Here is a 27,179-nt window from a genome sequence, read left to right as displayed (position 1 = left end):
CATCGTAGGCCACGTCTTTGCCTTTGGCTAGTCTGTGGCCAAGAGTAAGCCCATTTATAATTAAAAAAAAGGGAGTATAGAAATACGGGTGATAAAAATAAACACAAGCTTTCATCGTACCTGCTCTTCAATTTCAGCATGATCTGTGTCGTAGATCCAGCCCTCGTCTCCCAACAAAATTGTATCGTGGGGATGCATTGCGCTTCGCAGCATACCTTAATAAAAACACAAGATGATTTATACATTTTAAAGAATATTCATACCTTGCACTTATAGAAATCACCTTTAGGTCGATTAGTGGAATTCTTAATTCACGTGACAGAATAAATGTCACTTCTCATGGAAAGAAACAAAAGACAGTCACTGTCTATCTTACGCTGTCACATCAAATACGACTATATGATGGGCCGTAGAATGAGCATTTCTTTTGTTTTTGCCGCTTTTATGACATGGGATATTTTTGAAAAAAAAAATATGCTATTTCTACTCAGAATTACTAGCTTTTTCAATCATTGTAGTTAAAAAAATTGTCTCATAAGATTTTTTCTTATTTTGTTACCATTTTCCGTACATGTTGTATGGGGTAACAAAAGAGGAAGGTAACAAAAATGTATGGAAATTCTGGGACGCTTTTTGTCTCCCAGTGAGATTGAAAGTACTCGTGATTCTGAGTACAATTGACCTAAAATTCCTTAAAACAATCACAATAAAAAAATGGCAAAAAAAAAAGAAATGCTCGGATAACAAAGTGTTAGGTCAGTTTTTGTGGGTTGCGGCGTTGGCAGTTGGTGGTACAGATGGTGGTAGTGGTACTGACCAGTGGCGAGGTTGGCGGAGGAGGGGTCGGGCGTGCCGGCCAGCTCGCCGGCCAGCAGGCGCAGCAGCGGCGCGGCGGGCTGCGCGCCCGGGCCCAGCGCCGCGCACGCCTGGTACAGCCGCAGTCTCAGCAGCGCCGCCGGCGCTTTCAGGGAACCGCCGTAGTTGCGAAGCACGCCGCCGACACTGGGGACAAATTATTACTTGTCCTCATTTTGCAACAATCCATACTAATATTATAAATGGGAAAGTGTGTGTGTCTGTTTGTTTGTCAGTCTTTCAGAGCAAAACGGAGCTATGGATTGACGTGATTTTTTAAAGGGAGATAGTTGAAGGGAGGGTCTTCTGTAGAGTTACATAGGCTACTTTTTGTCTCTTTCTAACTCCTTACTGTTCTAAAATGGCGGGTGGAAATTTGTATGGAGCATTCCGCAATTTTCGAATCGAGCCACGGGCAAATAGCTCATAATAAAATATGGTTTTTTATTTCGGTTCAACCCCTTACGCAAAAACGAAAACCGGCCAAGGGCGAGTGTTATAAGTTTGACGTGTCTGTCTGTCTGTTTGTCTGTCTGTCTGTGTGTGTGTCTGTCTGTGGCATCGTAGCTCCCGAGTCCCGAACGGATGAACCGATTTAGATTTAGTTTTTTTTGTCTGAAAGCTGAGTTAGTCGGGAGTGTTCTTAGCCATGTTACATGAAAATCGGTGTACTATGTCGCGGTCGGGAGTTTTTTTCAAAATTTTAATTTTGTGGTTATAAATAAAAAAACGTCTGTGGCGAACGCGTTATCGGCACATCACCGACGGACAACCTATCCGATCTAGATTACTCATATGAGAGATAATTTCGACCTCGGCAACTGTGACCTGGGTGGCCGAGCGGAAACACAGGCATCTCGATTGCAGAGTACGCTGTTCGATTCCAGCCTTAGGCACTGGAGGCCTTGGTCACTTTTTCTTTCATATGTATAATTTATTTCGGTTTTAATTCATATATATAGTAGTACTTTAAAATAGCATAGGTTGAAATATGTTCAATAGAATATTATTTAACTTGTGCTAGTTAGAATTAGAATTCAAAAATTTGTTTCTGAAAAATCGTACTGCTTTCATAGATCACAATAAAGTTCAAAACATAAGCAAAATTTAAATTCCATATCACATCGCTCACGTCGACGATTAGTGATAGTGAGAGATGAACACTTCTCTAATTTTAAGACCTATTCTGTATCTTTTTACGAGTATTCTTGCAAATAAACAGTTTGAAAATCTTAGAAAAATAAAAGTACATAATCATATGAAATAAAAATCTTGTTTACATAAGCTTTGACTTACTTGGTAAGCACCGCGATCGCTCCATCTATGGGCTGCGTCAATCGTTTAGCAGTATCATCGTTGTGGACCAGCGACGGACAGTGAATCAGCAAGCTGTGAAGCGCCGACAACGCTCCCGCGCGTCCTTCTAATGTCACCTATTCAAAATAAACAATACTAACTGTTAATCTTCTGGGCGAGCTCACTCCATCGTAGGCCATGTCTTTGCCTTTGGCCAGTCTGTGGCCAAGAGTAAGCCCATTTATAATATTAAAAAAGAACCATTCATAAACTGTGCAGTTTTAACGTAATAAAACTTCCACATAAGGGTTTATTGGTGAGGTCGAATTCTACTAGTATGAAACCTTATATTTTAGCCCTTTGCATTGAAAGGGCTATCATCATCAATAGGCTACTTGCCTTTTCGTCAAAACAGCTTCTTTTTAAGAACTGTCAAAACGAATTTGAACGACTTGCTAATATGGAATTTATATGAAATCGAATTGAGTGACGTCATCACGGTCAACTCAGTTACTTTATATATTTCTACCTGCCTTATTAAATAGAAATTGGATTTAAAAATAATTTCTGTCCATGTTTTTCGTATAATTATCTGATGCTTTATTTCGTGCATGGTATAAAATATTTTATTTTAACTACAGTCAAGTTCCCTATTATTTTACGAGTGCACAAAAGTTCAGCTGTATCCGCGCGCGTAGTTTGGCGATCAAATAGTTAAATATCACAAAAGAGTATCACCTCTACGATCGCAATTTTAATATAAAATATTACGATTTACTTATATCCGCATAGTTGCAACTGGTCTAAATCGCAAAATGTCCAAGTACATATAAGTAGGTTAGGTATCTTTAAATGGTCGAAGGCCAAACTGCACAGAATAGGAGCCCCGCCGTCGATATCGCTTTAAAGTTAAGATAAAACCGAAAAAAATATTGTGGATATTTTGCGTTTTAGACCCGTTACATATATCTTGGTAAAGCACTAACCTGCCAGGTGAACGCATCGCCCCGAGCTTTCTCCGATTCCATCTCTTTAGCGGATCTGGGGAAACTGTTCCTCCATAGCAGCAACATTCTTGGTAGCAGTCCGCGCACCACGGGCACACCTGGACAATGACATGTTTGTCAATAAACTAGAAAAGCATTTCAATTTTGATTGTTTGTAAACTATAATTGCTGAAAATAACTGTTGTTGACAGACTACTGTTTTGGAAACAGATTAGAAAATAGTACAAACAAACCGACGAGTCCGATTACCAAACAATTATGCTACAGCTACACACATCGCGTTATTGCGAATATTTACACTATCGCGATGTATGTAGCCGAATATTCTCGAATACTTCGGCACTTCGCCCGAAGCCGAAGACCCTTCGCATCGCTGTCGATAATTTGCGCACATCATTAGTGGCCATGGACATATTGGACATTCACCGTAGGCCGAAAACGAAGATTTATCACGATAATTCGTAGCATTAAAGTAAAACAAAGTCCAGCACCACGGCCAATAGATTACGGGAAACTGTTCTCATATCTTTCTAATGTGCAATTAATAGCCCCAACGAGCGCCTTCACAGGCGTGCCGCTTAGCTGTTATAGCTACATTGATGGTAATTGGGCCTGGGCCCTGGGCCTTGATTTACCGCCAGAGGAGAAACACGGTCGATTTATTCACAATTTATTCTGTTTTTATACGACAGGAGGCAAACAAGCAGACAGGTTGGAGGCGCGTTGCCGGCCTTTAAGATGGGTTTATGTACTGTATTCTTACCTAATGTGCAAATAGCTCCAACAATGAGCCATCCAGCATTAGTCCGAGCAGCCGTTAGCCGACTACTTTGGCCAGCCGATCTTAGCAGCTGTTCAGCCGCGTTAAAGGCTACTTTGCCTCGACCGTGTGGCACACCAAGAGGGAGACAGACGGACTGACCCCAGCACTGCTGCTAGGGCTGCGGAATATCCTGATAAGAAGAAAAACTGGTGTATATTAGAATCTGACACAGATAACGCTATGAAGTAGATGAAGATACTGATATTACTGATACAACGGTAAGCTTGTTTAATTTAGCCGCTAGGGGCGCTAGTGTGTTTGCAAAAACGTTAACATACCAATGTGATCTAGCGATTATGATCTGTATCTTTAGGTAATTAAATAAATGTAAACCAAATCTACCCTCAAAAGGCTAAGTTGAGAGTAAATAAAAAAAATACACCACCAAATAAGAAGGTTCAAGACAGGTCGCTTAGGAACAGATAAGCTACCAAAAACCCTTTTGTGTTTGGTTAGTTAACGAAAATATACAAATTATTTGTTTACATTATTTTAAATTATTTATTTGTTTCGTAGTTGTAGTTTAGTTTAATATGTAAGTAGATGGGGGTATACTCATCACACGCTTGTTTTTATTATTTTTAGAGCGCATTATTCGCCAACTGTCCACAGTTTGGCGAAAATATTTGTGTACCTAAGTTAAGTTTTCTTTTGTTATAAATAAATTAAAAAAAAACGCCTAAGCTTGTAACGGATCAGCCACGACATTGGTCTAAGCGCGACAGCGGTGAGCGGCGGCCATACATTGGAGCGAGACACAGCGATGGGACTTTTCATTCGCATGTATGGCTGCCGCTAGGTGCGTCTACGCTGGGCGAGCCCAGCACGAGCAGAGCACGAGCCGAACACAATTCGTCTAGTGTGGACCGACTTACAAGCCTCGAACGAGCGCGCTCCGAGCGTTTCGTTCGTGCTCGGCTGCATTCCGCCGGCTGTCGGTTTTTTGACGAACACAAAGGGATTTACTTCGTGCTCGCAGTGCGTTCGTGGACGTGTTTAGTGACAGACGTCGCTCGCTCGAGCCGAGCATCATGGAAAAGTGGACCGAAGATGCTTCCTTGCAATTAATTGAGTTATATCAAAATTCGCAGCCGGCATCGCTTTGGCCTTTTTTGCTGACTACTGCTATAATAATCGCTGCAACAGCAGCGGCTTCTGCAATATTATTAATGTCGTCCATATTCGCCAAGTGCAGCGAGCACACTGCTGAAAACCACGTTTGAGGAAAGTGATCGTTCTAGGTTCGTTGTACGTCCACACATGACGCCGCGAACGACGAAGCCGAGCACGGCTTCGCTTGTGCTTTGCTCGTGTTCGGTTCGTCTAGCGTAGACCCACCTTTACACTAAAAGTACAGAATAGAACATATTCATGTCTACTTAGTTACCAGAGATATGATGCGGCGTGGGCGATGAACGCGGCGCGTCCAGCGCGTCCACGCATTTGTCAAGGAGCGGTGTAATCTGCGATGGCAGCGCCACACATATGCATCGCACGCACCACGCACCCGCCAAACGGGCCGCCACGCACGGGTGCTCCAGTACCTAAAATACATTATACTTTATTAGAAACCTGCTCAATACCGGTCATGTGTATGGTTTTGTGTTCTAAAATCCCATGCCATCATCAGACGTCGGGTAGCAGGTTTCTGGGAGACATTGAGAAGCTCAAGCAATATACTCTCCATTCTATCTCCGAGAACCTGTGTAACCCCATTTTTCGACATTGGTCATCCGTTCACCATAACGAGAATAAAAAGTAAAAATAAGATTGGTCTGTCGACTGAAGCAAGTCTTAGTGTAAGTTTTATATGTATTGTTTTTGTATAATTTATATGGACCTATTGTGTCTGAAATAAAGTGATTTTATTTATTTTTTATTTTATTTTAAAATATATACAGTGTAAAAACCTTACGCGGCCTACAGATGTAGTGCGAAAAGGGTTTCGTTCGTGTTTTTCCGGAAACGTTCGTATTTGTCATGCTATTTCAGTCAGTCTCAGTGCAAGACGTACTGACACTGACTGAAATAGCATGACACGTTCGTACGTTTCCGTAAAAATACGAAGGGAACTCTTTTCGCACTACATCTGTACATCAGAAACTTAAACCTATCCTCGACACTTTATAGTTTATACCAATAAACATGGGGGCTGGGGCAGAAGCTATCCCAATTGTATCTTTTGTCTGCAAATATTCAAAAAGTACTTCTTTTAATACTCTGGCTTAGCAGGAATCTATTTGATATAAAGTAGTAGGAGGTAGGGCATAGCGAATCATATTCCGCTTTGTGTGGTAGGGCACAGCACAGCGGATATCGTCTCATTCGAATCTAGAGCAAAGCCCAACTGGGGTAGTACCTCCGCCTTACAGAAGACCGCAGCCAAATAGCACTAGACCCTACTCATAGTGTTGTGTTCCTGTCGGTGAGTAAGGTTGCCAGAGCTCAACGAGGGTGCGGTGTGCTGATGACGGGAGGACTTACGGAACTAACTTATTCCGTTTATTGTCCTTTGAGTCGTCGGCAACCCGAACCCTCCTATTGGAACTTGTACACTCCTTTTTACTGTGTACTTAACACAGCAAAAGGGAATGTACAAGTTTCTAATGGGGTGGCAACGCGCATGTGACACTGTTTGAGTTGCAGGCGTCCATAGGTTACGGTGACCGCTTTACATCAGGCGGGCCGTATACTTGTTTGCCACCGACGTAGTATAAAAAAAAAAAAAAAAGGCATAAGTTTTTTTTCTTTGTTCTGAATACTTCGCGCAAATAAAACTGAATACCTGCAAATTTTATACTACACGTTAAAAAGTCACACTTTCCACTTACCGCAAATATAGCGTCGATCATATTCAGCGAGGTATCGGAAACGAGGTTCTGGACTGAAGTGCCGAGTTGCAGTGTTAGTTCGCCCGCTTCCATCAAAGCGCACACCAGCAAATGTTGGCTGAACAGTGTCTCCTATAAATAACATTGTACATACAATACATACAATCACGCCTGTATCCCATAAAGGGGTAGGCAGAACACATGAAACTACTAAAGCTTCAGTGCCACTCTTGGCAAATAAGGGGTTGAAAGAAAACGAAACTGTGACATTGCAGTGACAGGTTGCCAGCCTCTCGCCTACGCCACAATTAACATAAACACAATAACATAACTAAATAACATTGTAGTCTACAAATAAGATAACATTGTAGTGTACGAGGAGGCACACTGATATTTTATCCCGCCAGGCGGCGCCTGTGTAAGTTTCTAGGCATGTCACTGTCATTCATATGTGTGAGAGAGAGAAAAATATCATCTTCTTGCTCTCACTTATGAAATTCTTTATCTGTGCAATGGACTAATAAGGTGGCGCCATCTGTTATTGACCTTTGAGTGTGCCTCCTCACTGTACAGTTGGTGTGTGCCTACTTGCGCCATTTAGTTTCACCAAAGAGGATCGAGTATTATAGAGTTACTGTCAAAGTAAAATGTGTAATCACAGTGCATAGACTGCCATCTCTCGACACAAATCGGTCGATCCTCAGTTTTGACAATTTGGCCCATATTGTTAGCATGATATGTGTTAAAATGTCAAATATTAATATTAGCGCCATCTAGCCGAGCGTTCCCCAAAGGTGTAACGCCATCTAGGTCACCGTACTTTTTTCTCTAGGTCTTTGAGGTACGTTTTTTGCTTAGACTTTATCCGTCTATACGGAGTTACATATGTCTTTGGTTTCACTTAATGTAATTTACGTTACTCCATAAACACCAATAGATGGCGGTAAGGTCATGAGAAACCAAAATCGCAATAAGAATACATTTTTTCCGATGTGTCGTTCCAAACAGGTCAATCTGTAGGGAATTGAATACTTTAACTGTAACAAATTTACAGTACCTGATTACAATCCTTAGCGTTCTCTGGGTTGAAGTCGATGCTGTTCATCTGTTTGATGACGACCTGAATGATCTCACGACACGCCGAAGCCTGCGCTTTTTCGCCCAACATCTTGCCGAGGGTGTTGCGGAGTATGTAGTTTATACATTTCCTGTTGAAATTGACGAATTATTAGTACCGTATACTACACTACAGAGTACAGAATACAAAGACGCGGCTGTTGTACAATAAAAAAAACCTACAATTTGACAGATACCTAAGTATATTTGTTTTTTATCATGCAGAAACGTCTGCGAGCGATATTACATATCTTTAAATTAAAGAAAAATGGAAAAATTCACACTCCGGGAGGACTCGAACCTGCGACCTCTGGCCTTGCCGGGCCCATCGCGCTCCCAACTGCACTACGGAGGCCTGCTGGATATGTGCGAATTGATCCATGCCTTCCCTCAATTCACAACCGCCGTAGGGTGGCGTGTGGCGTTATATCAAACATGTACCCGTAAGAATACATCTTAACAGGTGTGAATTTTCCCATTTTTCCTTTGATTTAAAAATAGATAAGTACCTAGTAATTTAAATAGCTTCTTTGTTAAATATACAGTACTGTATTTTTATGAAAACTACATTATCAAAACGTCTGACAACAAATAAAATCTTTTTTAATAGTTACTGAGAAGGTACGGAGGTGTACTAGGGCAACTAATTAAATTTTCCGATTGAATACACACCACAATACTAGAGGGATACGAACTGGCGTCTACCGAGCGTCAGCGTTTAGTCAACTCTGTGGCCCAACTGCTTAGCGATACCATTTCCTATAGCTCTGACTACATGCCGACGCTCAAATGACACTTGCCAAGAGTATTTCTAATGTATTTACACGAAAGGACCCAGTTCACAATCTACGTACCTAGAGTAAACAGCGTCTACGTGGGAGCTGGCGGCTTTAGGGTTGGCGACTAAGTCCAAGACATGAGTGAGGAAAGTGGTCAGGTTACGCTCCAGCCACACGCCGCCCATGTTCTGCACGAATATCACGTACGCCTGGAAATTGAGACAAGTTATAATACTTAGTAGTTGCAGATGAAGTAAGACACTAATCAATTTACTTACAAATAGTCTTATAAACTCAACAGAACATGGATAAAGGAACAAACTAAGTCACTTACTTTTTCATAACATTTTACAAGCTTTCTGTTTTATCTCTTGATTACAAGTGAAAAGAACGATACGATTATATAATGTGCTTACATGTGTAACGCAGACGCGAACCTCCCGACTGACACCAGAGCCAGACTTGATGAGCTCTCCCTTCAGGAAAGAAGTGCCGCCCCTTAGGAAAGCACCCATCAGCAGGTTCAGTGCTTCGTCTAACGATACTACGTTCTTTGGAGGGTCCTTCTTGCTTTGTTGCACTGGAAAGTAATAAGATCTTGTTAATCGTAACAAACCCAGTTTGGAATTAACTCACAAGCTGTGAAGGTAGGTGGAGTTGGTATAAGGAATGAGAATTCAGCAGGCGTGTTAGGGTCATATTAGAAGTGACATAGCGCAATATTTGAGCGCTTATGGATATGGTAAAATATTCTGTCAAGTTTACTGTACCCGCTTGTGCGCCTTTCTTGCTGTTCAAATTAGAGGTTTCGCCCGCTTGTGTCGCCGCTATTAGAGCGCCAAGTAATTCTGATACCGCACATCTGGAAACGGAAGGAAATATAAATAAGGCAACGATTTGTGTACGCCAAGCTTCATATATCAGTGCTAGGATGTCTTGGATTAGCTGCGACGTGTTTGAAATTTTCTTAAATATCAACGCTTAACTGACTCAGCTCTCAAGCCAAGCGCGGCTATGGCATCAAACATAAGTCTAATTTACCTTAACGTATAATCAGTCGGTTGCGCAACTCGTAAACACGCTGCAGCTATCGCATCCACAGTCTGCTGCGGTTAGTTTCATAAGTGGCAGTATATGTCGCAGCGCATTAGCCGCTGCAGCACGAACGGCGTGCACTCACAGTCGAAATTTGACAACATCAACTCAAAGGCTGCATGGTAGGTAGAAATTATTATTACCTCAACGTGTAGTCAGTGGGTTGCGCAGCTCTCAAACAAGCCGCAGCTATGGCATCCAAGTCTGCTGCGGTCAGCTTCATCAAAGGCAGCATATGTCGCAACGCATTTGCCGCCGCAGCACGAACGGCGGGCGCGCGGTCTGACAGCAACGCTGCGCGCGCAGCACGAGACACCTCTCGCAGGGCCCCGGGCGCGGCTAGCCCCATGCCGACGCATATCTGACAAACGATATACCGATTTCAGAAGACTTTCACCCGTAAACTTAGTCCTTAAACATGTACTATCCCCTTTTTCATAAACATTTACTAAGGTAGGCAAGCCCATAAGAATCGTTTATCCCTTTCTATCATACCATTCATAACTATCATAGTATACTTCGGAAAGGGACTAGCGATTATAGAGGCTTCTTTAACTTTTATAAACGTTTATGAATAAGGGGGTTAGTTAAGGCCAAATTTTTCACCGACTGAGTGCTACGAGCTGAGAATCGCTGCCCTTAATGTCGAATTCATCTTCGTTACTTTGTAAAAATCGCATATCTCACAATGCTACTCAAAGTTAAAACGCAGTAACTCTATAATATGTATGCATACCATACATTGTTACCACTTTTGTCTTTTCACTGACAGAAGACACAAGTTTTTTCAAAGTAGTGATGATATGTATCTTATAACATACTCAAACACCAATATTTCTAGGAATATTAATTTCTTTGACTGAGACTGATGTATAGTGCACGGGAAAAAATGGCTTGCTCCACTTATACAATTGTATACCTATGTGTTGCAAATTGGGGCTAATAAACAACTCGTCATCAGCAAGGTCGAATATTGAGGGTCACGAGTTTTTATGAGTTTACCGACACGACCTGTCTTTAATCAATTTTTAATAAAAGTTAACGACTGTTCCGGGAAAGTATTATGTAATAAAGTCATAGCTGACTAGTATTTATTGTGGTGTATTCATTTGGTTATTTGTAAATGATATATTATTAATATAACCATAAACAAAACTCATGCAAATAAATTTAATGTAACAATAAACATTTCGAAAAAAATTTAGCATTTTAGAGAGAACAAGCAGACAAGGCCATGACACATTTACAGTACGCGTGTTATCGTAATTAATTCTAATAGCAATGTACCGTATAATGTTACAAGCGGTGTAAAGGAAAAACAACATTCAAACATTCTGTCTTCCTGATGAAAACTGAGTATATTAACATAAGTGGAGTGGCTAATAAGCTTAGAGTAAGATAAGGGTTTTCATAAGAGCTAAATAAGATAAATAGTCGCCGTAATCAATTCAAAATCTTAAAATGTGTAACCATTGTATCATTATGTAATATATGGATGACGCCTTAACGGAGTACGCTGGTTCGATTCCAGCTCGGAACACTTGGAGGCCTTGGTTACTTTTTCTTTGTATATGACATTTATTTAATGTTTATAGTATAATAGTAGTGTTACTACTTAAAAATACAAATTAAAATATTTTCAAATGAGAATAATTTAATTTGTTCTAAGACATTGTATCATTTGTATCATTATTTTAAATCATTGTATAACACTGTGAAAATAAGTAGGTACTCTCACACAAATTTAGGAAGAAAGTACTAGATTACCTTCTCCAAAGTATTCATAATTTCCAGTCTTGTCTGCGATTCGGCGCTCTTCAGAGACCGGACTAGGGTGGTCACTGTTTCTTCGTACGAACGGCCCATCATTCGGCCCAGTTTCTCGTACATCCCTCCTAAGCAGCATATTGCAGCTCTAGAAATAAATTTCAATTTTTTTATTCATGTAAATCTCTCTCAAGAGACTACTTAAACTCCATTTTTTATCTCTTCCGTAATATTTTTGTCTGACTACTCCTTCTAAATAACCTGGTACTGTTATATGTGTATTTATTTATATATATTTTATTTATATATTTATGCATTTAGTTATTTATCTTTATATATGTATGTTTATGTATGTTAATTTTTTTTGCCTATATTGTGCGATAAGTTTATTTCTTCCAATTTGCTGACACCTACTGACATTATGTAAATTTATCAATTTCCGCTACCTTAAGGTTGTCTGGAAGAAATCGCTCTTTAGCGATAAGACCGCCTGTTGTTTACCTTTGTTCGTGTTTCTTCCTTGTTTTGTAATGTTGTATTTTATCAAGGTGTGCAATAAAGAGTATTGTATTGTATTGTAAATAAACAAGTAAAATCTATTTTGAACAGCTGACAGAGGGCCGCCATCTTGCCGAGAAAATATGCTCGGGCGTGGCAAACGTGTGCGCATGAGTACGGGCGTATGAGTGTGGACAGTGTGGACCCGGCTAATGGAAAACTCTGGTCGAGAATCTAGATTGTTTACTCACAACAAGATTTGCAAATCGCTTGACTAGAATAAGGATTAAATTGGATTAGATTTTTACTTATAAACAAAATAAGATAAAACTACTTACAGTCTTGTTGGCAAGTATGATGGTGAATCATCTTTAACTTTAATGATATCATTGCATTTGTTGACAGTATCAAACAGTAAGAAGGTGTCTCCGACAGAGAACAGTGTGGCCAGACAGCGAGCAAGCAGGCGTCGGGCCGGAGAGCCTAGGTTTTCTCGGAGGAGGTTCACTAGTTGTGCTACCAGCTTTTGTTGACAGCTCTTGATGTCGGACTGGAAAATGACAAGATTTAGCATACTAAGAAAAAAGATGAAGTGTAAATAAAATGAAGCATGTAAAATAAAATAATAATATAAATTCATTTGAATATTGGAAAGTGCTGGTGACCTAGCGGTAAGAGCGCTCGACTTTCAATCCCGAGATCGCGAGTTCGAACCCCAGCTCGTACTAATGAGTTTTTCGGAATTTACAGGCGAATGTCATTTGTTATTTGCCAGTTGCTTTTCGATGAATGGAAACATCCTGAGGAAATCGGTCTAATCCCAATAAGGTCTAGTAACTCTTCAGGTTGGAAGGTCAGATGGCAGTCACTGTCATATACTAGTTAGGGTGTTTCATTTTTCCAAAATTTTGATTTATCTTTGACTTCGCTTTTCTTCTTGGTTCTACACCTATACAGAGCCCATATACCAAAAATTAGGGAAATCGGACAACATTTAGAGGTCGCGCTCTGTGGCAACTTTTGTCTCAAGAAGTTACTATGGGCGCAGGAGAGGCTAGGAACAAAACTTATGTAACTTTTTGTAGGAGGTGGTTTAAAAGTGATTTTAATGAGTAGTGTGTATATTGAAGCAAGTTCTTTTTTAAAAATGAGTAGTAGTCGTGACATTTAGTTTCTAGGCACAGTTCCTTATGGTCCTTTTTTGGACGCTCGACTTCCTTCTAAGGAACAAGTTTTGTTGATTTTTTGTCCTGTTTTTGGCATAAAGCAGTGGTCTATCGGCCCTCTCAGGGCACTAATAACAGGATAGGTGGAAGAAATCAAGCGGCACATGGCTATCACCAGGTCCGCCATGGACCGGCTCAGGAAAATATGGAGAAGAAGAAACATCACAAATGCCACTAAAATGCGACTTGTCAGGGCATTAGTATCTCCCAATTTTCCCATACTTCTTTACGGTGCTGAGACATGGACTTCAAGGGGAAAGAAGATAGATGTCCTAGAAATGTGGTGCTGCAGAAGAAAGCTAGGAGTGTCCTGGACAAGGTTCAGATGCTATGGACCGGCCAAGTCAAGGCTGCATTCAGTGGCCCACTCTACGAATGCGTAAGGAGTATGGCCATGCATTGTTAAGCTTGCTACCACCCCTGATGTGACGACTACCACTCTGCCAAGAGTGTAACGAAAAAGAAGAAAACAAGATCGTTCTTTGGCTTAAGTATATTTACCGGGACATAGACCGTACTTACCTTTGTGATTTTTGTTTACGAACTATTTAATGTCCAGGATGTTAGCGATTATTGTAGCCCTAAAACCAGAGACTTGGTTGATAGTCTGACAATAGTCTATGATACCGCAAAGAGGAGAATATATTTAATAATAGAAATTAACCCTCCAGTCAAAGATAAAGAGCAAAACATCGGTGTCGAACATCACAGAAAATGCGTTACTAACTTACCTACTACTTAAGCGAACAGAAGATAAGGTTGCGGCTTACATTTGTAAGCTAAATTATGATGATGATGACTTTCTTTTATCAAGAATGGATGGTACAACTGTTGTATTTTAAGTTTAATAAATTTACTTGTACTTTAAAATAATTTACAACTACTCTATTGTTTTATTTGGTAATAAAATTGGATAACATTACTTTTTAGTGACTTTCTTTCAATCTGTTCATCAAGCGCGACCTCTAAACAACGTCCAAATCACTTGAAATTTGGTATATATGCGTTTAAGATAAACTATAACCGAAAGCCGAGCGAAGTCAGAAAAAATATCACAATTTTATTTTTCCCATACAAATATGAAACACCCTAATACTAGTGCCTACGCCAAATCTTGAGAATAGTTATCAAAGCAGACTTCAGGCTCCCATGAGCCTTGGCAAATGCCGAAATAACACAAGGAGCATGAATCAATATTGGAATTTTGTATTATAGGAAAGAGACTCCATGACTGTACTTATTTACTTCTAAGCACACCTGGGTTGCAAGAAATAAATGATTACCTTATGAGCTGCCACAAGAACTTTGTCAAGGAATCGAAGCCATTCAAATATGAAATGTGGCTTCTTGTCATCAGGCAACTGCTGCAGCGCCGTTTCGTTCAGGGTGAGGGAGTGGGATACCTCCATGATTCTGCAACATCAATTAAGAATATGGGATATTATGCTAATTCTGCCTGGCGGCCTACTCTAGCACTTCATTAACTTACTTTTGCAATTTAAGTGATACAACATTTTGCTCACTATTGAAACTATATCATAAATTTAGATTCTATCTTAAAGTATTATCAAGGATAAACACAGATCAAAGTTTTGTGTTATAGCTATAGTCAGTGTATGATTACAGATGTGACTGATTTTTGACACACTTATAGCATTTTGTTCAAGAACTATTACTTCTTCTCTATAAAACAGAACCAGAGATTTTTGACCACCATACATGAACAAAGTTAAAACTTTTCCTGTTTATTTAATAACTTTCCTGTTCTCATCTGTGGTTTGTAAAGCACAGTATTACAGCTTCCAATAATGAAAAGAAATAAATACTCATTATGATGAGTCAAAAACATTGTGTTTTAACAAGAAACTTCCTGTGATAGCTGACATGTTTATATGTTTTAAATGCATGATGTGATATTCTGTGTCTCCTACTAAAATATATTATAAAGCACAAAGGTATGTATGTGTGGTATAGATGTGTGTCATATACATTGTGTGGATATCCTGCCTAGTTCCCCGCTAGTTAATGTTCACAAGACTGTTGAAGTACACTAAAGCATTGTTTATTTTATACGGCCGAAATAGCTATGGCGTCAGCCAATTACTGGAATTGAGGGAACACTCATGATACGTAAACTACTAATGAATACATTTGAAAAAGGCTTACCCAGATCTTAAATTTATCTAAAAAACCCAATCTTAAGCTAAACAATAAGAATATTTTAATAGTTATTACCTAATTTAACGCGTACCAATATAGCTGACCGATTTACACTTTGTTTATTCACATAGTCTTTAAAATATTAGTTCCATATTTAATGACAAAACCATTTAATGTAAAATACAATAAATAAATTAACACTTTTAAACGCAATTAACCACTGAAAATAAAAATATCCAAAAGGAAATAAAGGAATCCACGATGGATTAGACAACTCGATGATGCACACAAGTCCGTCTCTGTCAAGTGTCAGACAGAAAAATGACAGCTGTGAAATAGTGTAGCATAGTTATGCTTTTTACGGTTTTTGGAATTTTACAAATTTTCTTCAGTTTTATTTTGGTTTTATTATTCATATTGATGATATTATAAATTAAAAAGGGCACTATTTTTTGTAAAAAAAAACTTGTGGGTTTCACTTTGAATATATATATTTTTTTATATATTGACGCCCAGGCTGCCAAGAGCGCCAAGTAGCTCTATTCTTCATTGCCAAACCAATGAGAAAAATAAATATGTCTATACTCTTTTACTTTGACGTTTGTCAAGACGAGACTCAGTATTTTTGATAAATTGTGATATAAATTAGAAACTATTTTGTTTTAGTGGACAATGAGTTATGACCTATATTAAGAATCTATTCTATGCCAGTGCCAAGTATATAGTATTTCAACTAGCTTTCATTGAGCTGCAACAATGAATAACAACATGAGCGCCCAGCAAAGCCCGGCCAACATGCAAGCCGTGGTGGACCGCGAGAAGATCTACACGTGGATTCTGGAGCTATGTAACCCAGAGACGAGGGAGAATGCTCTCCTGGAATTGAGTAAAAAGCGGGAAGTGGTCCCCGACTTGGCACCCATGCTGTGGCATAGCTTTGGCACCATAGCCGCGCTGTTGCAAGAGATTACGAACATCTATGTGGCAATGATCCCGCCGACACTGACCGCGCATCAAAGCAACCGTGTATGCAACGCTTTAGCCTTGATGCAGTGTGTAGCCTCTCATCCTGAGACGAGGTCTGCATTCCTTCAAGCCCATGTTCCATTATTCCTGTATCCCTTTCTCCACACGGTCTCCAAAACTAGACCCTTCGAATACTTGCGATTAACAAGTCTTGGAGTGATTGGGGCATTGGTCAAGACAGATGAACAGGAAGTTATAACATTTCTGCTGACCACAGAGATAATTCCCCTGTGCTTGCGTATTATGGAAAATGGGTCTGAACTTTCTAAAACGGTTGCCACATTTATACTCCAAAAGATTTTGCTAGATGACAGTGGTTTGTGCTACATTTGTCAAACCTATGATAGATTTTCACATGTAGCCATGATACTTGGGAAGATGGTGCTGTCTTTAGCAAAAGATCCTTCTGCGAGGTTGTTGAAGCATGTAGTTCGCTGCTATCTCCGTCTGTCAGACAACCCGAGGGCCAGGGAGGCACTGAGACAATGTCTTCCGGATCAGTTGCGAGATGCTACATTCACGGCCTGCCTTCAGGAAGACAACTCTACAAAGCACTGGCTTGCGCAGTTGATAAAGAATTTAGAAGCCCAGCCTCCTCCTGCTAGCCCCGCTCAGCAGAACATGTGAGCTTCTCTTTTATGGAGCTCAAGTCCCACTGCAGTGTTCTCTCTGTAGTGCAAGGATTCCCAACCGTTAGAGCCTCCCCTAGGCGAAAAACAGTATTTTCAATTTGTATTTAGCTGTGAACAAAAAAATCCTATGGGTTTTCTCTACTTGACAAAGAAAATCCATAGGGCAACTACAATTGCCTGGGGAGGCAGGGGTATGCCCTACTGGTTGGGATCTCTTGCCATGATAGTGTATTGTTTCTATGTGATACTCAATAATTTTGCAGCTTCTGTTATAAGTTTACATTAATATTAAGTTTAATTTTAACAATAGAGTAGTTTACATGGAAATAATGTGTTACATATTCTGTAGTGGGTCTGAGCCCCTTTGAAACTAGAATCTAAATGCATTTCACAATCATTTTTACTGTTCAAATTATTGCTTTATATGTATTTGAACCTTTGACTGACACTTCATTATTAATATTAATATGCCTACTCACTAACATTAATATAGAATATGTGATTGAACATGAATTGGTTTTATATGTTATGTATTTTTTTTTTAGGTACAAAACAAGATGAAAGCACTTATTTTGTATGCAGATGTAGTCAACTGGTATAAGAATAAAGTGTTTCATAATGTGGCATGTATACACAATTGTTTTTTTTTTTTACCTGACTATTACACCCTTTATAGTGTAACAGTATGCACCTGACTCTTTAGCACAACTTGTCTTGTCGTGCGCGAGTCTATACATCCACCAAGCGCAACTTCAAGTATGGATTCGCGCGCGACAAGACAAGTTGTGCTAGAGGGGCTGGAGATAATAATTGCACATTAGGCAAAAAAATAAAAATAACAAAAAAAGGCAACAATCTACAGAGCCTATGTGCAATATTCATTCATCAACAAAACGGAGAATGTAATAGTACATACTATCTTATTTTCGTGTTGGGTACAGTCCGCATCAAAAATAGTGGATCAAATAACATTTCCAACCATGAACTGTACCTATATAAACCTAGAAAAAATAGTGAGGTGCGTTATTTAATCTGCTACTATTGATGCTGACTGTACATGTTCGCCATTCTAACATACCCTTCTTCGTATAAGGTTTTTCACGCGGTAACTCAGCGATCGTGTAAGTTTCTAGGGTAAATTGCCAATTATCTCTATATATAATATATCAGGATTCATTTTAGCATAACATGTCAATTTGCCTTATTATTGTGCAAAGCATTTTACCTGAGAAAAATGTGAATTTTTAATGTTTTTATTACCTACATTGAACAGCGCCATCTAGCGTGCTATTGCTACAGAAAAAAGAATAGGTTGGATATCATTGACTGGTGAGCTGACGGCTGTGGTCGTCGTCCCTGACAAGACCATGAGTAGTTGAGTACCCATGGCTTCCCTGCCTTCTGTGGAGAATTGGCGATCAAATGGTTATTAAATATCTCTCTGCATTACAAGAGGGGCGCCCTAGATGGCGCTGCTCAATTATGTCGGTAACTCGCCACCCACATTTCACAAAAAACGAAAATGGTAAATAAATAAAATAAAATATGACCGAACACATTTAATTCTTAGAAATTACTTGAGAGTTATAAACATTATTTTCATAGAAATACATATCTCTCTAAAATAAGGGTCGGTTCCACTAAGTTTCATAGTTCACTGCTGAGTTCATCAGTCTACTAAATTGTGATTGGTGCAACTGGCCCTAAAATTAAAAAATTAAATTTGCGCGGAGCTTTGAAACTAAAAAGTTGAAATAGGTCATAAAAAATGAGTTTCGGCAGTCTGCAAATTATTTTCCGCAAAACTAAAATCGCCAATAATACTTGCAAAATGGCGGCAATTTTGAAGTTTTCAACTTTTTATTATTCTACCAGAGCATACAAGCAAGCGATTTTAATTAGCGCGTTGATAAGAAAAATCATAGGCATTAACTGCGCACCCCTGAAAACATGCGAAGTCCAGGGTGGCTAGCCGAATGGCACAATCGCTCACGAAACGAAGCGCTAGTAGATATCTATCTCTATCGCGCTTGCGTATTGGCGCGACAGAGCCAGCGGCGTATCGCTATCGTTTGGCGTCGGAGAAATGCCATTCGGCTACGGGGCCAGGGGTGTAGGCAGCTATATTACTTTCGTTTTGTATCATACCTTCTTTGTCCCCTTGTTACCGAAAACAGTTGAGTCTATGAACTAGCTAAGAATCGCCAATTAAAAAAAAACATTACAATTTCCAGTAAACTTCTGTAAGTAAATAATGAAGGTAGATGGTGTTGTGGCGCCAATGTATTGGCGATATCAACCCGAAATCCAAAAATATGTTGGCGCCACAATCATTCTTTCTTATGCTCTGCGCTGGGTGCCGTCATATAGCGGCCGACTCCATACTTCGTACTCATGCGCGGATCCAGGGGGAAGGGGGGGGTCCCCCCCCCCCCCCCCCCCCCCTGGAGCCTAAGTTGGCCATACAAATAGACCACGTGACCCCCCCGGGGCCCCGGTCCTCTACCATGTGACTCCCGGTCCTCGCCGCCAGATAGATGACACGTCTTTGTCTAATTGTATTAATGACATAAGGACAGGTAGTCTATCTCGCGGCGACATACTCCCGCGGCCATCATGCTGGGCACGAAGCTGGATCCGCGCTTGTTCGTACTAGTACGAAACACTATCACTGCTATCATAGAAAACCCGAGCTTAATCTATCCAAAAATGTAGATACAGGAATTTCAATACCAAATTGTCGGCATGATAAAATAGGCAGTCTGCGATCTCGTATAGGTAGGTAGGTACATACATAATACACAATATCTTACGATTCCACTGAATGGTTACAGTCTGACCAAAAAGAGTGGAGATCAAAAAATGCCAACATCGTAGTCTCGTCCCGTTTCCTCACACATATTGATTTAAAAGGGATAACACTATGATGTTCCCATTTTTTAATTTCTACTCTTTTTGGTCAGACTGTACCTACCTGACTGCGTTTGATAAGTACCTACCTACCTACTATCTAGCCTACATAAACGGCCTAGATGCGCAGGTGGTGCATTATTTCAAAAATCTGGGCCCATGATAGGATGAGGGGACATCGCCCACCTTTTACAAGGTTTGGAGGTATACCGCAGTAATTGGTTATTACAAACAAAATCAGGTTTCGGACTATGGTTCCTTTGATTTAGGTTCAGCATCACCTGCATGCCCACATCGCTTCCACCATGACTTCTAGTCTGTGTTTCTTTTGCTCGCTGAATGTAAAGGTTTGTAATGTCGTTTTTTATAACACTGTCGTTTTTATAAAACTGTGTACTGTTATTGGCTGTTTGGACGACTATGGAGCAAGCTTTATCCAAACTAAATGTTTTATTCTTTGGGTCATCGGAAATGTTGTGAAACTGAGGTACATGATGATGGCATTTATGACGGTTTGTATCATCCCTTCGTTGAATCAAGGTATTGGATTGGTTGTCAATTTTCGAAACCGACGTGATACTAGTGTTAACTCCTGCATCCTCGAAATACTTTTGTAAAATTACCTCTCTTGAAGTCAACTTACCCGTAGTATTCTTGGCCCTATTCTTTGATTTCAGTGGGCCAAGATTATTAATAAATGTCTCCTTCTCAATCACGACAGCTCTTGTGGGTCTATTGTGTTTTCTTACAGACTTCTCACAGCTTTTGGGAACATCATAAAAACACCGGGACGGGTGAAACGCGAAATCCTGGTTCCAGCTGCTATGATCATCGCCTGGGTTGGACATTTTTTTTTATCTTATAGCTTTAAAAAGGGTGAAATATCATTAAGTTATATTTATTTTCTACATTGTTCTTCTAGGTTGATGTCCATGTCTTCAGTAAAATACAATTTAATTTTAAACTCGGTTATAGTGTTTATTTGTTCCGCATTTTGATTTAGTGTCATTATTAATGTCATTATTTTGACTATAAATGCTTTAAAAAAACATTACTCTTTGGTACATAAATGTCTAGTAGGTAGGATTCTTTCACAACGCTTTGTAACAAAACTGTTGAATTTAGGGGTACTTATGCTTACTAAAAATCACAACCTTGCCTATTCTATTTTGATCAAAATATTAGTAGGTAGATTTTATTTTACTAAATACCATGCCGGCCCCGCCCGGCGCCCCGCGTACCCACGCATACGATATAGCTCTTAAAGCATTGTTAGTTGTTAGGAAGCCTTTAAGGGATATAGCGAGGGTGCGCGGGGCGCCGGGGGCTGGCGGCGGCGCGGGGGAGTGCGAGCGCCAGGGTGAGGCAGGAACAGAGGGGAGGCCGACGTGTCAAAATACAGGAAATACAATAGTGCGAATTTCACGAAAGTTATTCTAGAAAAAAAAAGTAAGTAAAGAAAGTAGTTAAAAAGTAAGTGCATGGTCGTGGAAAAAGTATTGTATGCAACGGTATTTAACTGAGTCAAAAAATACTCGTGGCGTCTTTATTAACAATTTTCGGCTTCGCCTCAAATTGTTTACTCACGCCACTCGTCTTTTTTGACCTCACTTAAACGCCAGTTGCATAAAATACTATTAAAATCATGACAAAATCATATCCATATTCACCCCAACGATCCCTATTTCTATTCATCCCTGTTCACCAATCATGGTGTTTCTATCATATTTCTATCATACAATAATATAGTGTGTCAAGCAGTTTTCATAACTTTGAGCGACAAACAACCAATCAACCAACCATTCCACCAGTCAAACAATTTATTCCCTGAGTTAAACAATATATTCCGTGATTGAGATAAACAATTTAAAAATTTCGGTATCTCCGGACCGATATATGACCTCAAACCTTCAAGAAAAGAGCATACACCCATCTAAAAGGCCGGCAACGCACCTCCAACACTTCTGGTGTTAAGCTAGGAACATACTACGCGGACGTCCGTCGTAAAACGACCGCGACCGCGACCTATCAGTGTGCACGGAACAAAACATCCAGAGAGCAAGATTTCGATCGGACGTCCGTGCGCTCAAGGCCACGTCCGCGTCCGTCGACCGATAGTTTGCACGGTTATGGGTATTTCCATTGTCCAGATTCCCGTCCGCGGTCGATTTACGACGGACGTCCGCGTAGTGTGTTCCTAGCTTTATAGTCCACTATCATATGTTTATCATAGAAATATGATCATAGGTCTGTTCCGCGAAGAAAAAGGACTGCATGTTGCCTATGATCATGCCTATCATATTTCTATGATAAACATATGATAGTGGACTATCGGCCATACTGTATAACAGTCTTTAGAATTATCTGAGAAACGAGATTTTAACTATTGAAAGTTTGTACTGAACCCTCGGTGGGCGAGTCTGACTCGCACTTGACCGGGTTTTTTAGTGACGGAAATTGCTTGACCAACTTGTGACCAACCAAGATGAATTTTATTAAACTGTTTTTGGACGAAAGGAAAAATGCACTGTCAAGTTAATGTCAACTCAACTGTCATCTGTTATCTGAGTCAAATCAAAACAATAAATATGATCTTAATAATGATTATATCTTAAATACTCCTGTTAAGCTACAATGAAATATAAAAATTAGAAGGTCATTTATATGGAATGCTAAAGATGTGGGTGTTTGGCTACGGGTCTTTAGTATGGAAGGTTGAATTTCCATATGAAGTAAAACTTGTAGGTTATATTAAAGGATACCTAAGAAGATTTTACCAGCATAGTACCGACCATAGGGGTATCCCAGCGAAGGTAAATATCTCTTTTATTTCCTAATACTTTCTTCCATTGTTATACATTTATACTTTTCTACATTCCATCTTCTGACGTCCAGGCGGGGGGAACGAATGCACCCGTATGAGGTTAGTGTTCCATTTATTCGCACAAAACGAATTGCCTCATCCTTTGTGATGCGGACTGCAAAGGAATGGAATGTGCTCCCACCATCGGTGTTCCCAGAAAAATACGACCTCGGTATCTTTAAAGCAAGAGTGAATAGGCTATTACTGAATTGGTGAGCTCTATCTTAGACTCTGTCTTCACTTTCCATCAGGTGTGACTAGATTCAATCGCCGATCAGTCCATAATAATAAAAACCGGTCAAGTGAGAGTTCTACTCGCGTTGTAAGGGTTCCGTACACTACAAGAAGGGCTTAAGCGCCTCCTTTTTAGTAGGAACTTAAGTCATTTTTGCGAATAATCGATATTTTGAACAAAACGAAACAGAAATGAGTTTATATGATATACTGTAGATTTCTAATAGGTTTTCCTGTAATCTATAGATTAAAAACTATCTCATGTATTTATTTGAAAATTTTACGCTTAGTAGTTTCAGAGATAAGGGGGGAATGATCATTTTTAGCCTATTTTCACAGAATATATAATAGTACAAGTACAGAAGGCCCACTGCTTTGATGTTCACGAAATGCCGCCTTTTAAATGCCTACAAAATTCTAATAAAGAAACGAGCCGCACGTGCGCAGCGTCGGGCGATAGGGTTGCCTATATGGATTAAAATGAATTAATTCTCTATACTATATATTCAAGTCTTGGGTACTTTCTAGGTCACACGCGGACATCGCATACCTAATGAACCCCAAAAAAAAATTCGCGATGTAATGTATCAATAGAAAGTGCAAACGTGCGTTCCGTGAGAACGCGCGCCACCCCTGATTAGGCCGCGAACTCGCGGCCGCCAGCATGTACTTGTAGCGTGGCGATAGAATCGCGGAGTGAGCCGCTCCTGCTATTTTCTTAAATAACTTGAAAATTACCTTACTAAAAATTATTAAAAAAATATTTTTGAAATAGTTATAAAAACCTCTTTCATTTGATATGTAACACAATATAGTTCTAGAAACTTTGATTTTTAATTGTCACTTTTACCCTCCAAAAGCCGCCCCTATAATTTAATTTACTCAATTTAAATTACATGTCCGTCTTTGGGTCACAGGTTTACATATTCGTGCCAAATTTCAAGTAAATCGGTTCAGTAGTTTCGGAGAAAATGGCTGTGACAAACGGACAGACAGACGCATGAGTGATCCTATAAGGGTTCCGGTTTTCCTTTTTCAGGTACGGAACCCTAAAAACGAGCCATTATATTATATTAAAATTATTAAATAATAACTGTAGTGCAGTAACCTTACTGTAGCCTTTTCAATGTGTGAATAATGTGACACAGTTACAGAAGGGTCCTTAACAAAGCCACAGTTCACTTACTGCCATCTCCTAACACAATTTTAGAACTGATCCTATTAAGGATTTTATGATGTATCTTAAAATTGTTTTGTTCAATGTACCTTGGGCTTTGTATATGAAGAGAATACTTGTAATTCACATTTTTTGAGAATTAACTCCAATAGCTATAACCCTTTAATTGCATTTACCTTAGTCATAGACTAAACTGCTTTTGTGCTACAAGCACCGGTTTTAGCAGAATATGTATTGGAATTTACGTTGAAAAGGACCTTATTGCACTTGAGTATAAGGGTTATATTGTGCTGGAAAGCCACACAATGTGACAACAAAGCCACAGTTCACTTACTGCCATCTATCTCCTAACACAATTTTAGAACTGATCCTATTAAGGATTTTATGATGTATCTTAAAATTGTTTTGTTCACAATGTACCTTGGGCTTTGTATATGAAGAGAATACTTGTAATTCACATTTTTTGAGAATTAACTCCAATAGCTATAACCCTTTAATTGCATTTACCTTAGTTAACCTTAGCTTGGCAAAAACAAGTAGAAATTAAAAAGTGGCACCATCATAATCCCACTCTGTTTTCTCACACAAATTGATTTGAAAGAGATGACATGATGATATTGATGATGTTGCTACTTTCTATTTTCTTTTTTTTTTCGGGCTATACTTAATAAGTTAATAACATTTGGTTTCAGCCAGGGAGAGTAGTAACTTTAATAGCCAGTGATGACCCTAACAGTTCAGTCTGGGGTGTGGCTTATAAAATTAGACCAGAAGATGTAGACACAGTGACCAAGTATTTGGACTTCAGAGAAAAGAATGGCTATAGTCAGAAAACAGTTACATTCCACCCGAAAGATAAAACATATGATCCCTTTGACTTGACATTGTACATTGCTACAGAGGATAATGAATCGTTTGCAGGTATGACCATAATAATTTATTTAATTTGGGGCAGATATAGTTGAGTTCATAAATATGTTACATTTTTCCACCTTAATGCAAAGTGTTAAGAGTTAGTGTTGTTCAATATTTATTTCTGAACTTTGAAACAAAATGCTATGTCATCAGTGTCATCACATATTTCAATCTACTTGTTCAATTTCTTACAAGCAGTTTGCAACTGAAGAGTCTTATCTTTTATGATATCAGCATAGTTGTGTACAATCTGTACATGTGTCTAAATATGTGTTGATGCAATATTGTCTCACCAAGCAAACATCTCTTTACCACACCTAAGTGCAGCACCATAACGTCATTTGCGCTGTATAGTTGAAATCATAAGGTTGAATTTGGAAAAAAAGTTAAGAAATGTTTGTTGATAAATTGCGTTTTGCAGGTCCGGCGTCCATACAAGACATAGCAAAACAAGTAGCTGTCAGTGAAGGGCCTAGTGGGCCCAATAAGGAATATGTGTACAAGCTAGCAGCAGCCATGAGGCTCTTAGCACCCGACGTTGATGATGACCACCTCTTCTCGCTAGAAAAGGAGGTGAGAAAATTAGACACTCAATCAAAATGAAACATGTGATACTTAGAAAAATTTAATAGTTTATCAATGTTTTAAATAAAATATATTTCTTTTAAATTCATGTGTCATTTATTATAAATAAAGTCTAAAAACATTTGTTTTCGAAATACGGTAGCAGAAAATGTTACGTAAAATTCAACGTAAAATAACCCATTTATAATTCGGAATTGTTCGTACACATTCTGTAGACGTAGGGCGTATTCCTCGTGTTTAAGACGATACAGGAGCAAAAATGCTAAAATGGAAAGGAGCCCCCCTTTCAATTTGGGAATTTTAGTTAAATATAGTAATGTTATTAACTAGATTTATCGAAAAAAAATTGTCCATTAAGAACAACTCAGTTAAAAGACATTGCGAAAAAAATCTTAAAATCGAGGTTCCGCTCTCGACTGTTTCCTCCTTCAAAACTTAATCAACCGGAACGAAATTTAAGAATCTAAAAAATAATGAAATAATCAGTGTCGGACCGTTTAGTTTTTTTGGCTAATTGTTACCAATATTGAGTATCACACCTTTTTTTGCGCTATAACGAAAAAGGCCGATTTCGGAAATTTTTGATTGGCTCTAGCGTCTTTTAAAATAAAAATATGAAAAAAATCAAAACGGTCCGACACATAAAAATAATAATAAAATAATAAAAAAAAATCATTGCTCTGTCTTCAAAAACCAGGGAGGAAATAGTCGAGAGCGTTTTTATGGAGAATTGATCCCTTCTGTATCGTCTTAATCGTTGGCATAGCTAAAATCTTACGTAAAACATAAGACTCATATTAAATATGAGTCTTATGTTTTACGGAATAAGGTAAAACTCTCTAAAGTATCTTGATTATAATACAAAATAAATACCAATAGATTGAACTAATGAACAGGAAGGAAGTTTACATAGTATTTAGCGACTTTAGCAAGTTCTATGTTCTTACTTATCATAATTACATATATACAGTTATATCCAATGACTAAATAATAAAACTGGTAGAGTAACTTAATAATTTACGAATATATTTTATATAAAAAACAATTCAAATGATCATATCACGCATATTATGTAAAATATTAATTCCTGCATGAAACTTTCAGCAATCGAGGTCATAGGTACATATTATATTCGTTTTCAGTACAGATGGTGTATTTTCCTAAGTTGAAACGGAGACGCTTCGGGCTCGCTCGGTCAATAATGTTTTGTCTTCTGATTCATTCAAAAAGTGCTTCACTAAAATGCTGCTGCAAGTAGGTAATAAATGTAAAAAATATACATACACAGTCTTTTTAGAATGCCAATACTTAATAAAAGTTTCGCAAATTGACCAAAAAGTTCGCTTAGTGACAAGAAAATCGTAATCACAGGCTTACATTTCAA

At 39.0% G+C, this 27,179-nt stretch overlaps 3 protein-coding genes across 3 annotated transcripts in view; 2 read left to right on the top strand and 1 right to left on the bottom strand.

The window, feature by feature from the left end:
- Positions 1–15,735, bottom strand: part of LOC125225859 (HEAT repeat-containing protein 5B) — a 38,370-nt gene extending 22,635 nt beyond the window's left edge. The window contains 17 exon segments of the mRNA XM_048129737.1: positions 121–215; positions 818–1,002; positions 2,152–2,288; positions 3,138–3,256; positions 3,922–4,063; positions 4,065–4,111; positions 5,369–5,525; positions 6,813–6,944; positions 7,870–8,020; positions 8,783–8,916; positions 9,124–9,287; positions 9,478–9,569; positions 9,946–10,163; positions 11,570–11,717; positions 12,406–12,617; positions 14,577–14,706; positions 15,529–15,735. Of these exon segments, the coding sequence (XP_047985694.1) occupies positions 121–215; positions 818–1,002; positions 2,152–2,288; positions 3,138–3,256; positions 3,922–4,063; positions 4,065–4,111; positions 5,369–5,525; positions 6,813–6,944; positions 7,870–8,020; positions 8,783–8,916; positions 9,124–9,287; positions 9,478–9,569; positions 9,946–10,163; positions 11,570–11,717; positions 12,406–12,617; positions 14,577–14,702 (2,259 nt within the window). The 5' untranslated portion in view covers positions 14,703–14,706; positions 15,529–15,735.
- Positions 15,736–16,036: 301 nt separating this feature from the next.
- On the top strand, positions 16,037–17,743 carry LOC125226625 (CCR4-NOT transcription complex subunit 9). Its single transcript, XM_048130663.1, has 2 exons — positions 16,037–17,102; positions 17,657–17,743. Exons 1-2 carry the CDS (start codon positions 16,210–16,212, stop codon positions 17,670–17,672), a joined length of 909 nt encoding a protein of 302 aa, XP_047986620.1. The 5' UTR covers positions 16,037–16,209; the 3' UTR covers positions 17,673–17,743.
- A 4,830-nt stretch (positions 17,744–22,573) lies between these two features.
- Positions 22,574–26,121, top strand: LOC125230104 (putative glutathione-specific gamma-glutamylcyclotransferase 2). The gene is made up of 3 exons (XM_048135128.1): positions 22,574–22,834; positions 24,988–25,216; positions 25,632–26,121. Exons 1-3 carry the CDS (start codon positions 22,691–22,693, stop codon positions 25,811–25,813), a joined length of 555 nt encoding a protein of 184 aa, XP_047991085.1. The 5' UTR covers positions 22,574–22,690; the 3' UTR covers positions 25,814–26,121.
- The last annotated feature ends 1,058 nt before the right edge of the window (positions 26,122–27,179 follow it).

The sequence above is a fragment of the Leguminivora glycinivorella genome, chromosome 1, assembly GCF_023078275.1.
Source record: "Leguminivora glycinivorella isolate SPB_JAAS2020 chromosome 1, LegGlyc_1.1, whole genome shotgun sequence".
Lineage (NCBI taxonomy): Eukaryota > Metazoa > Arthropoda > Insecta > Lepidoptera > Tortricidae > Leguminivora > Leguminivora glycinivorella.
Note: the sequence above shows the minus strand (reverse complement) of the source record. Positions and strands in the feature narration are given on the sequence as shown.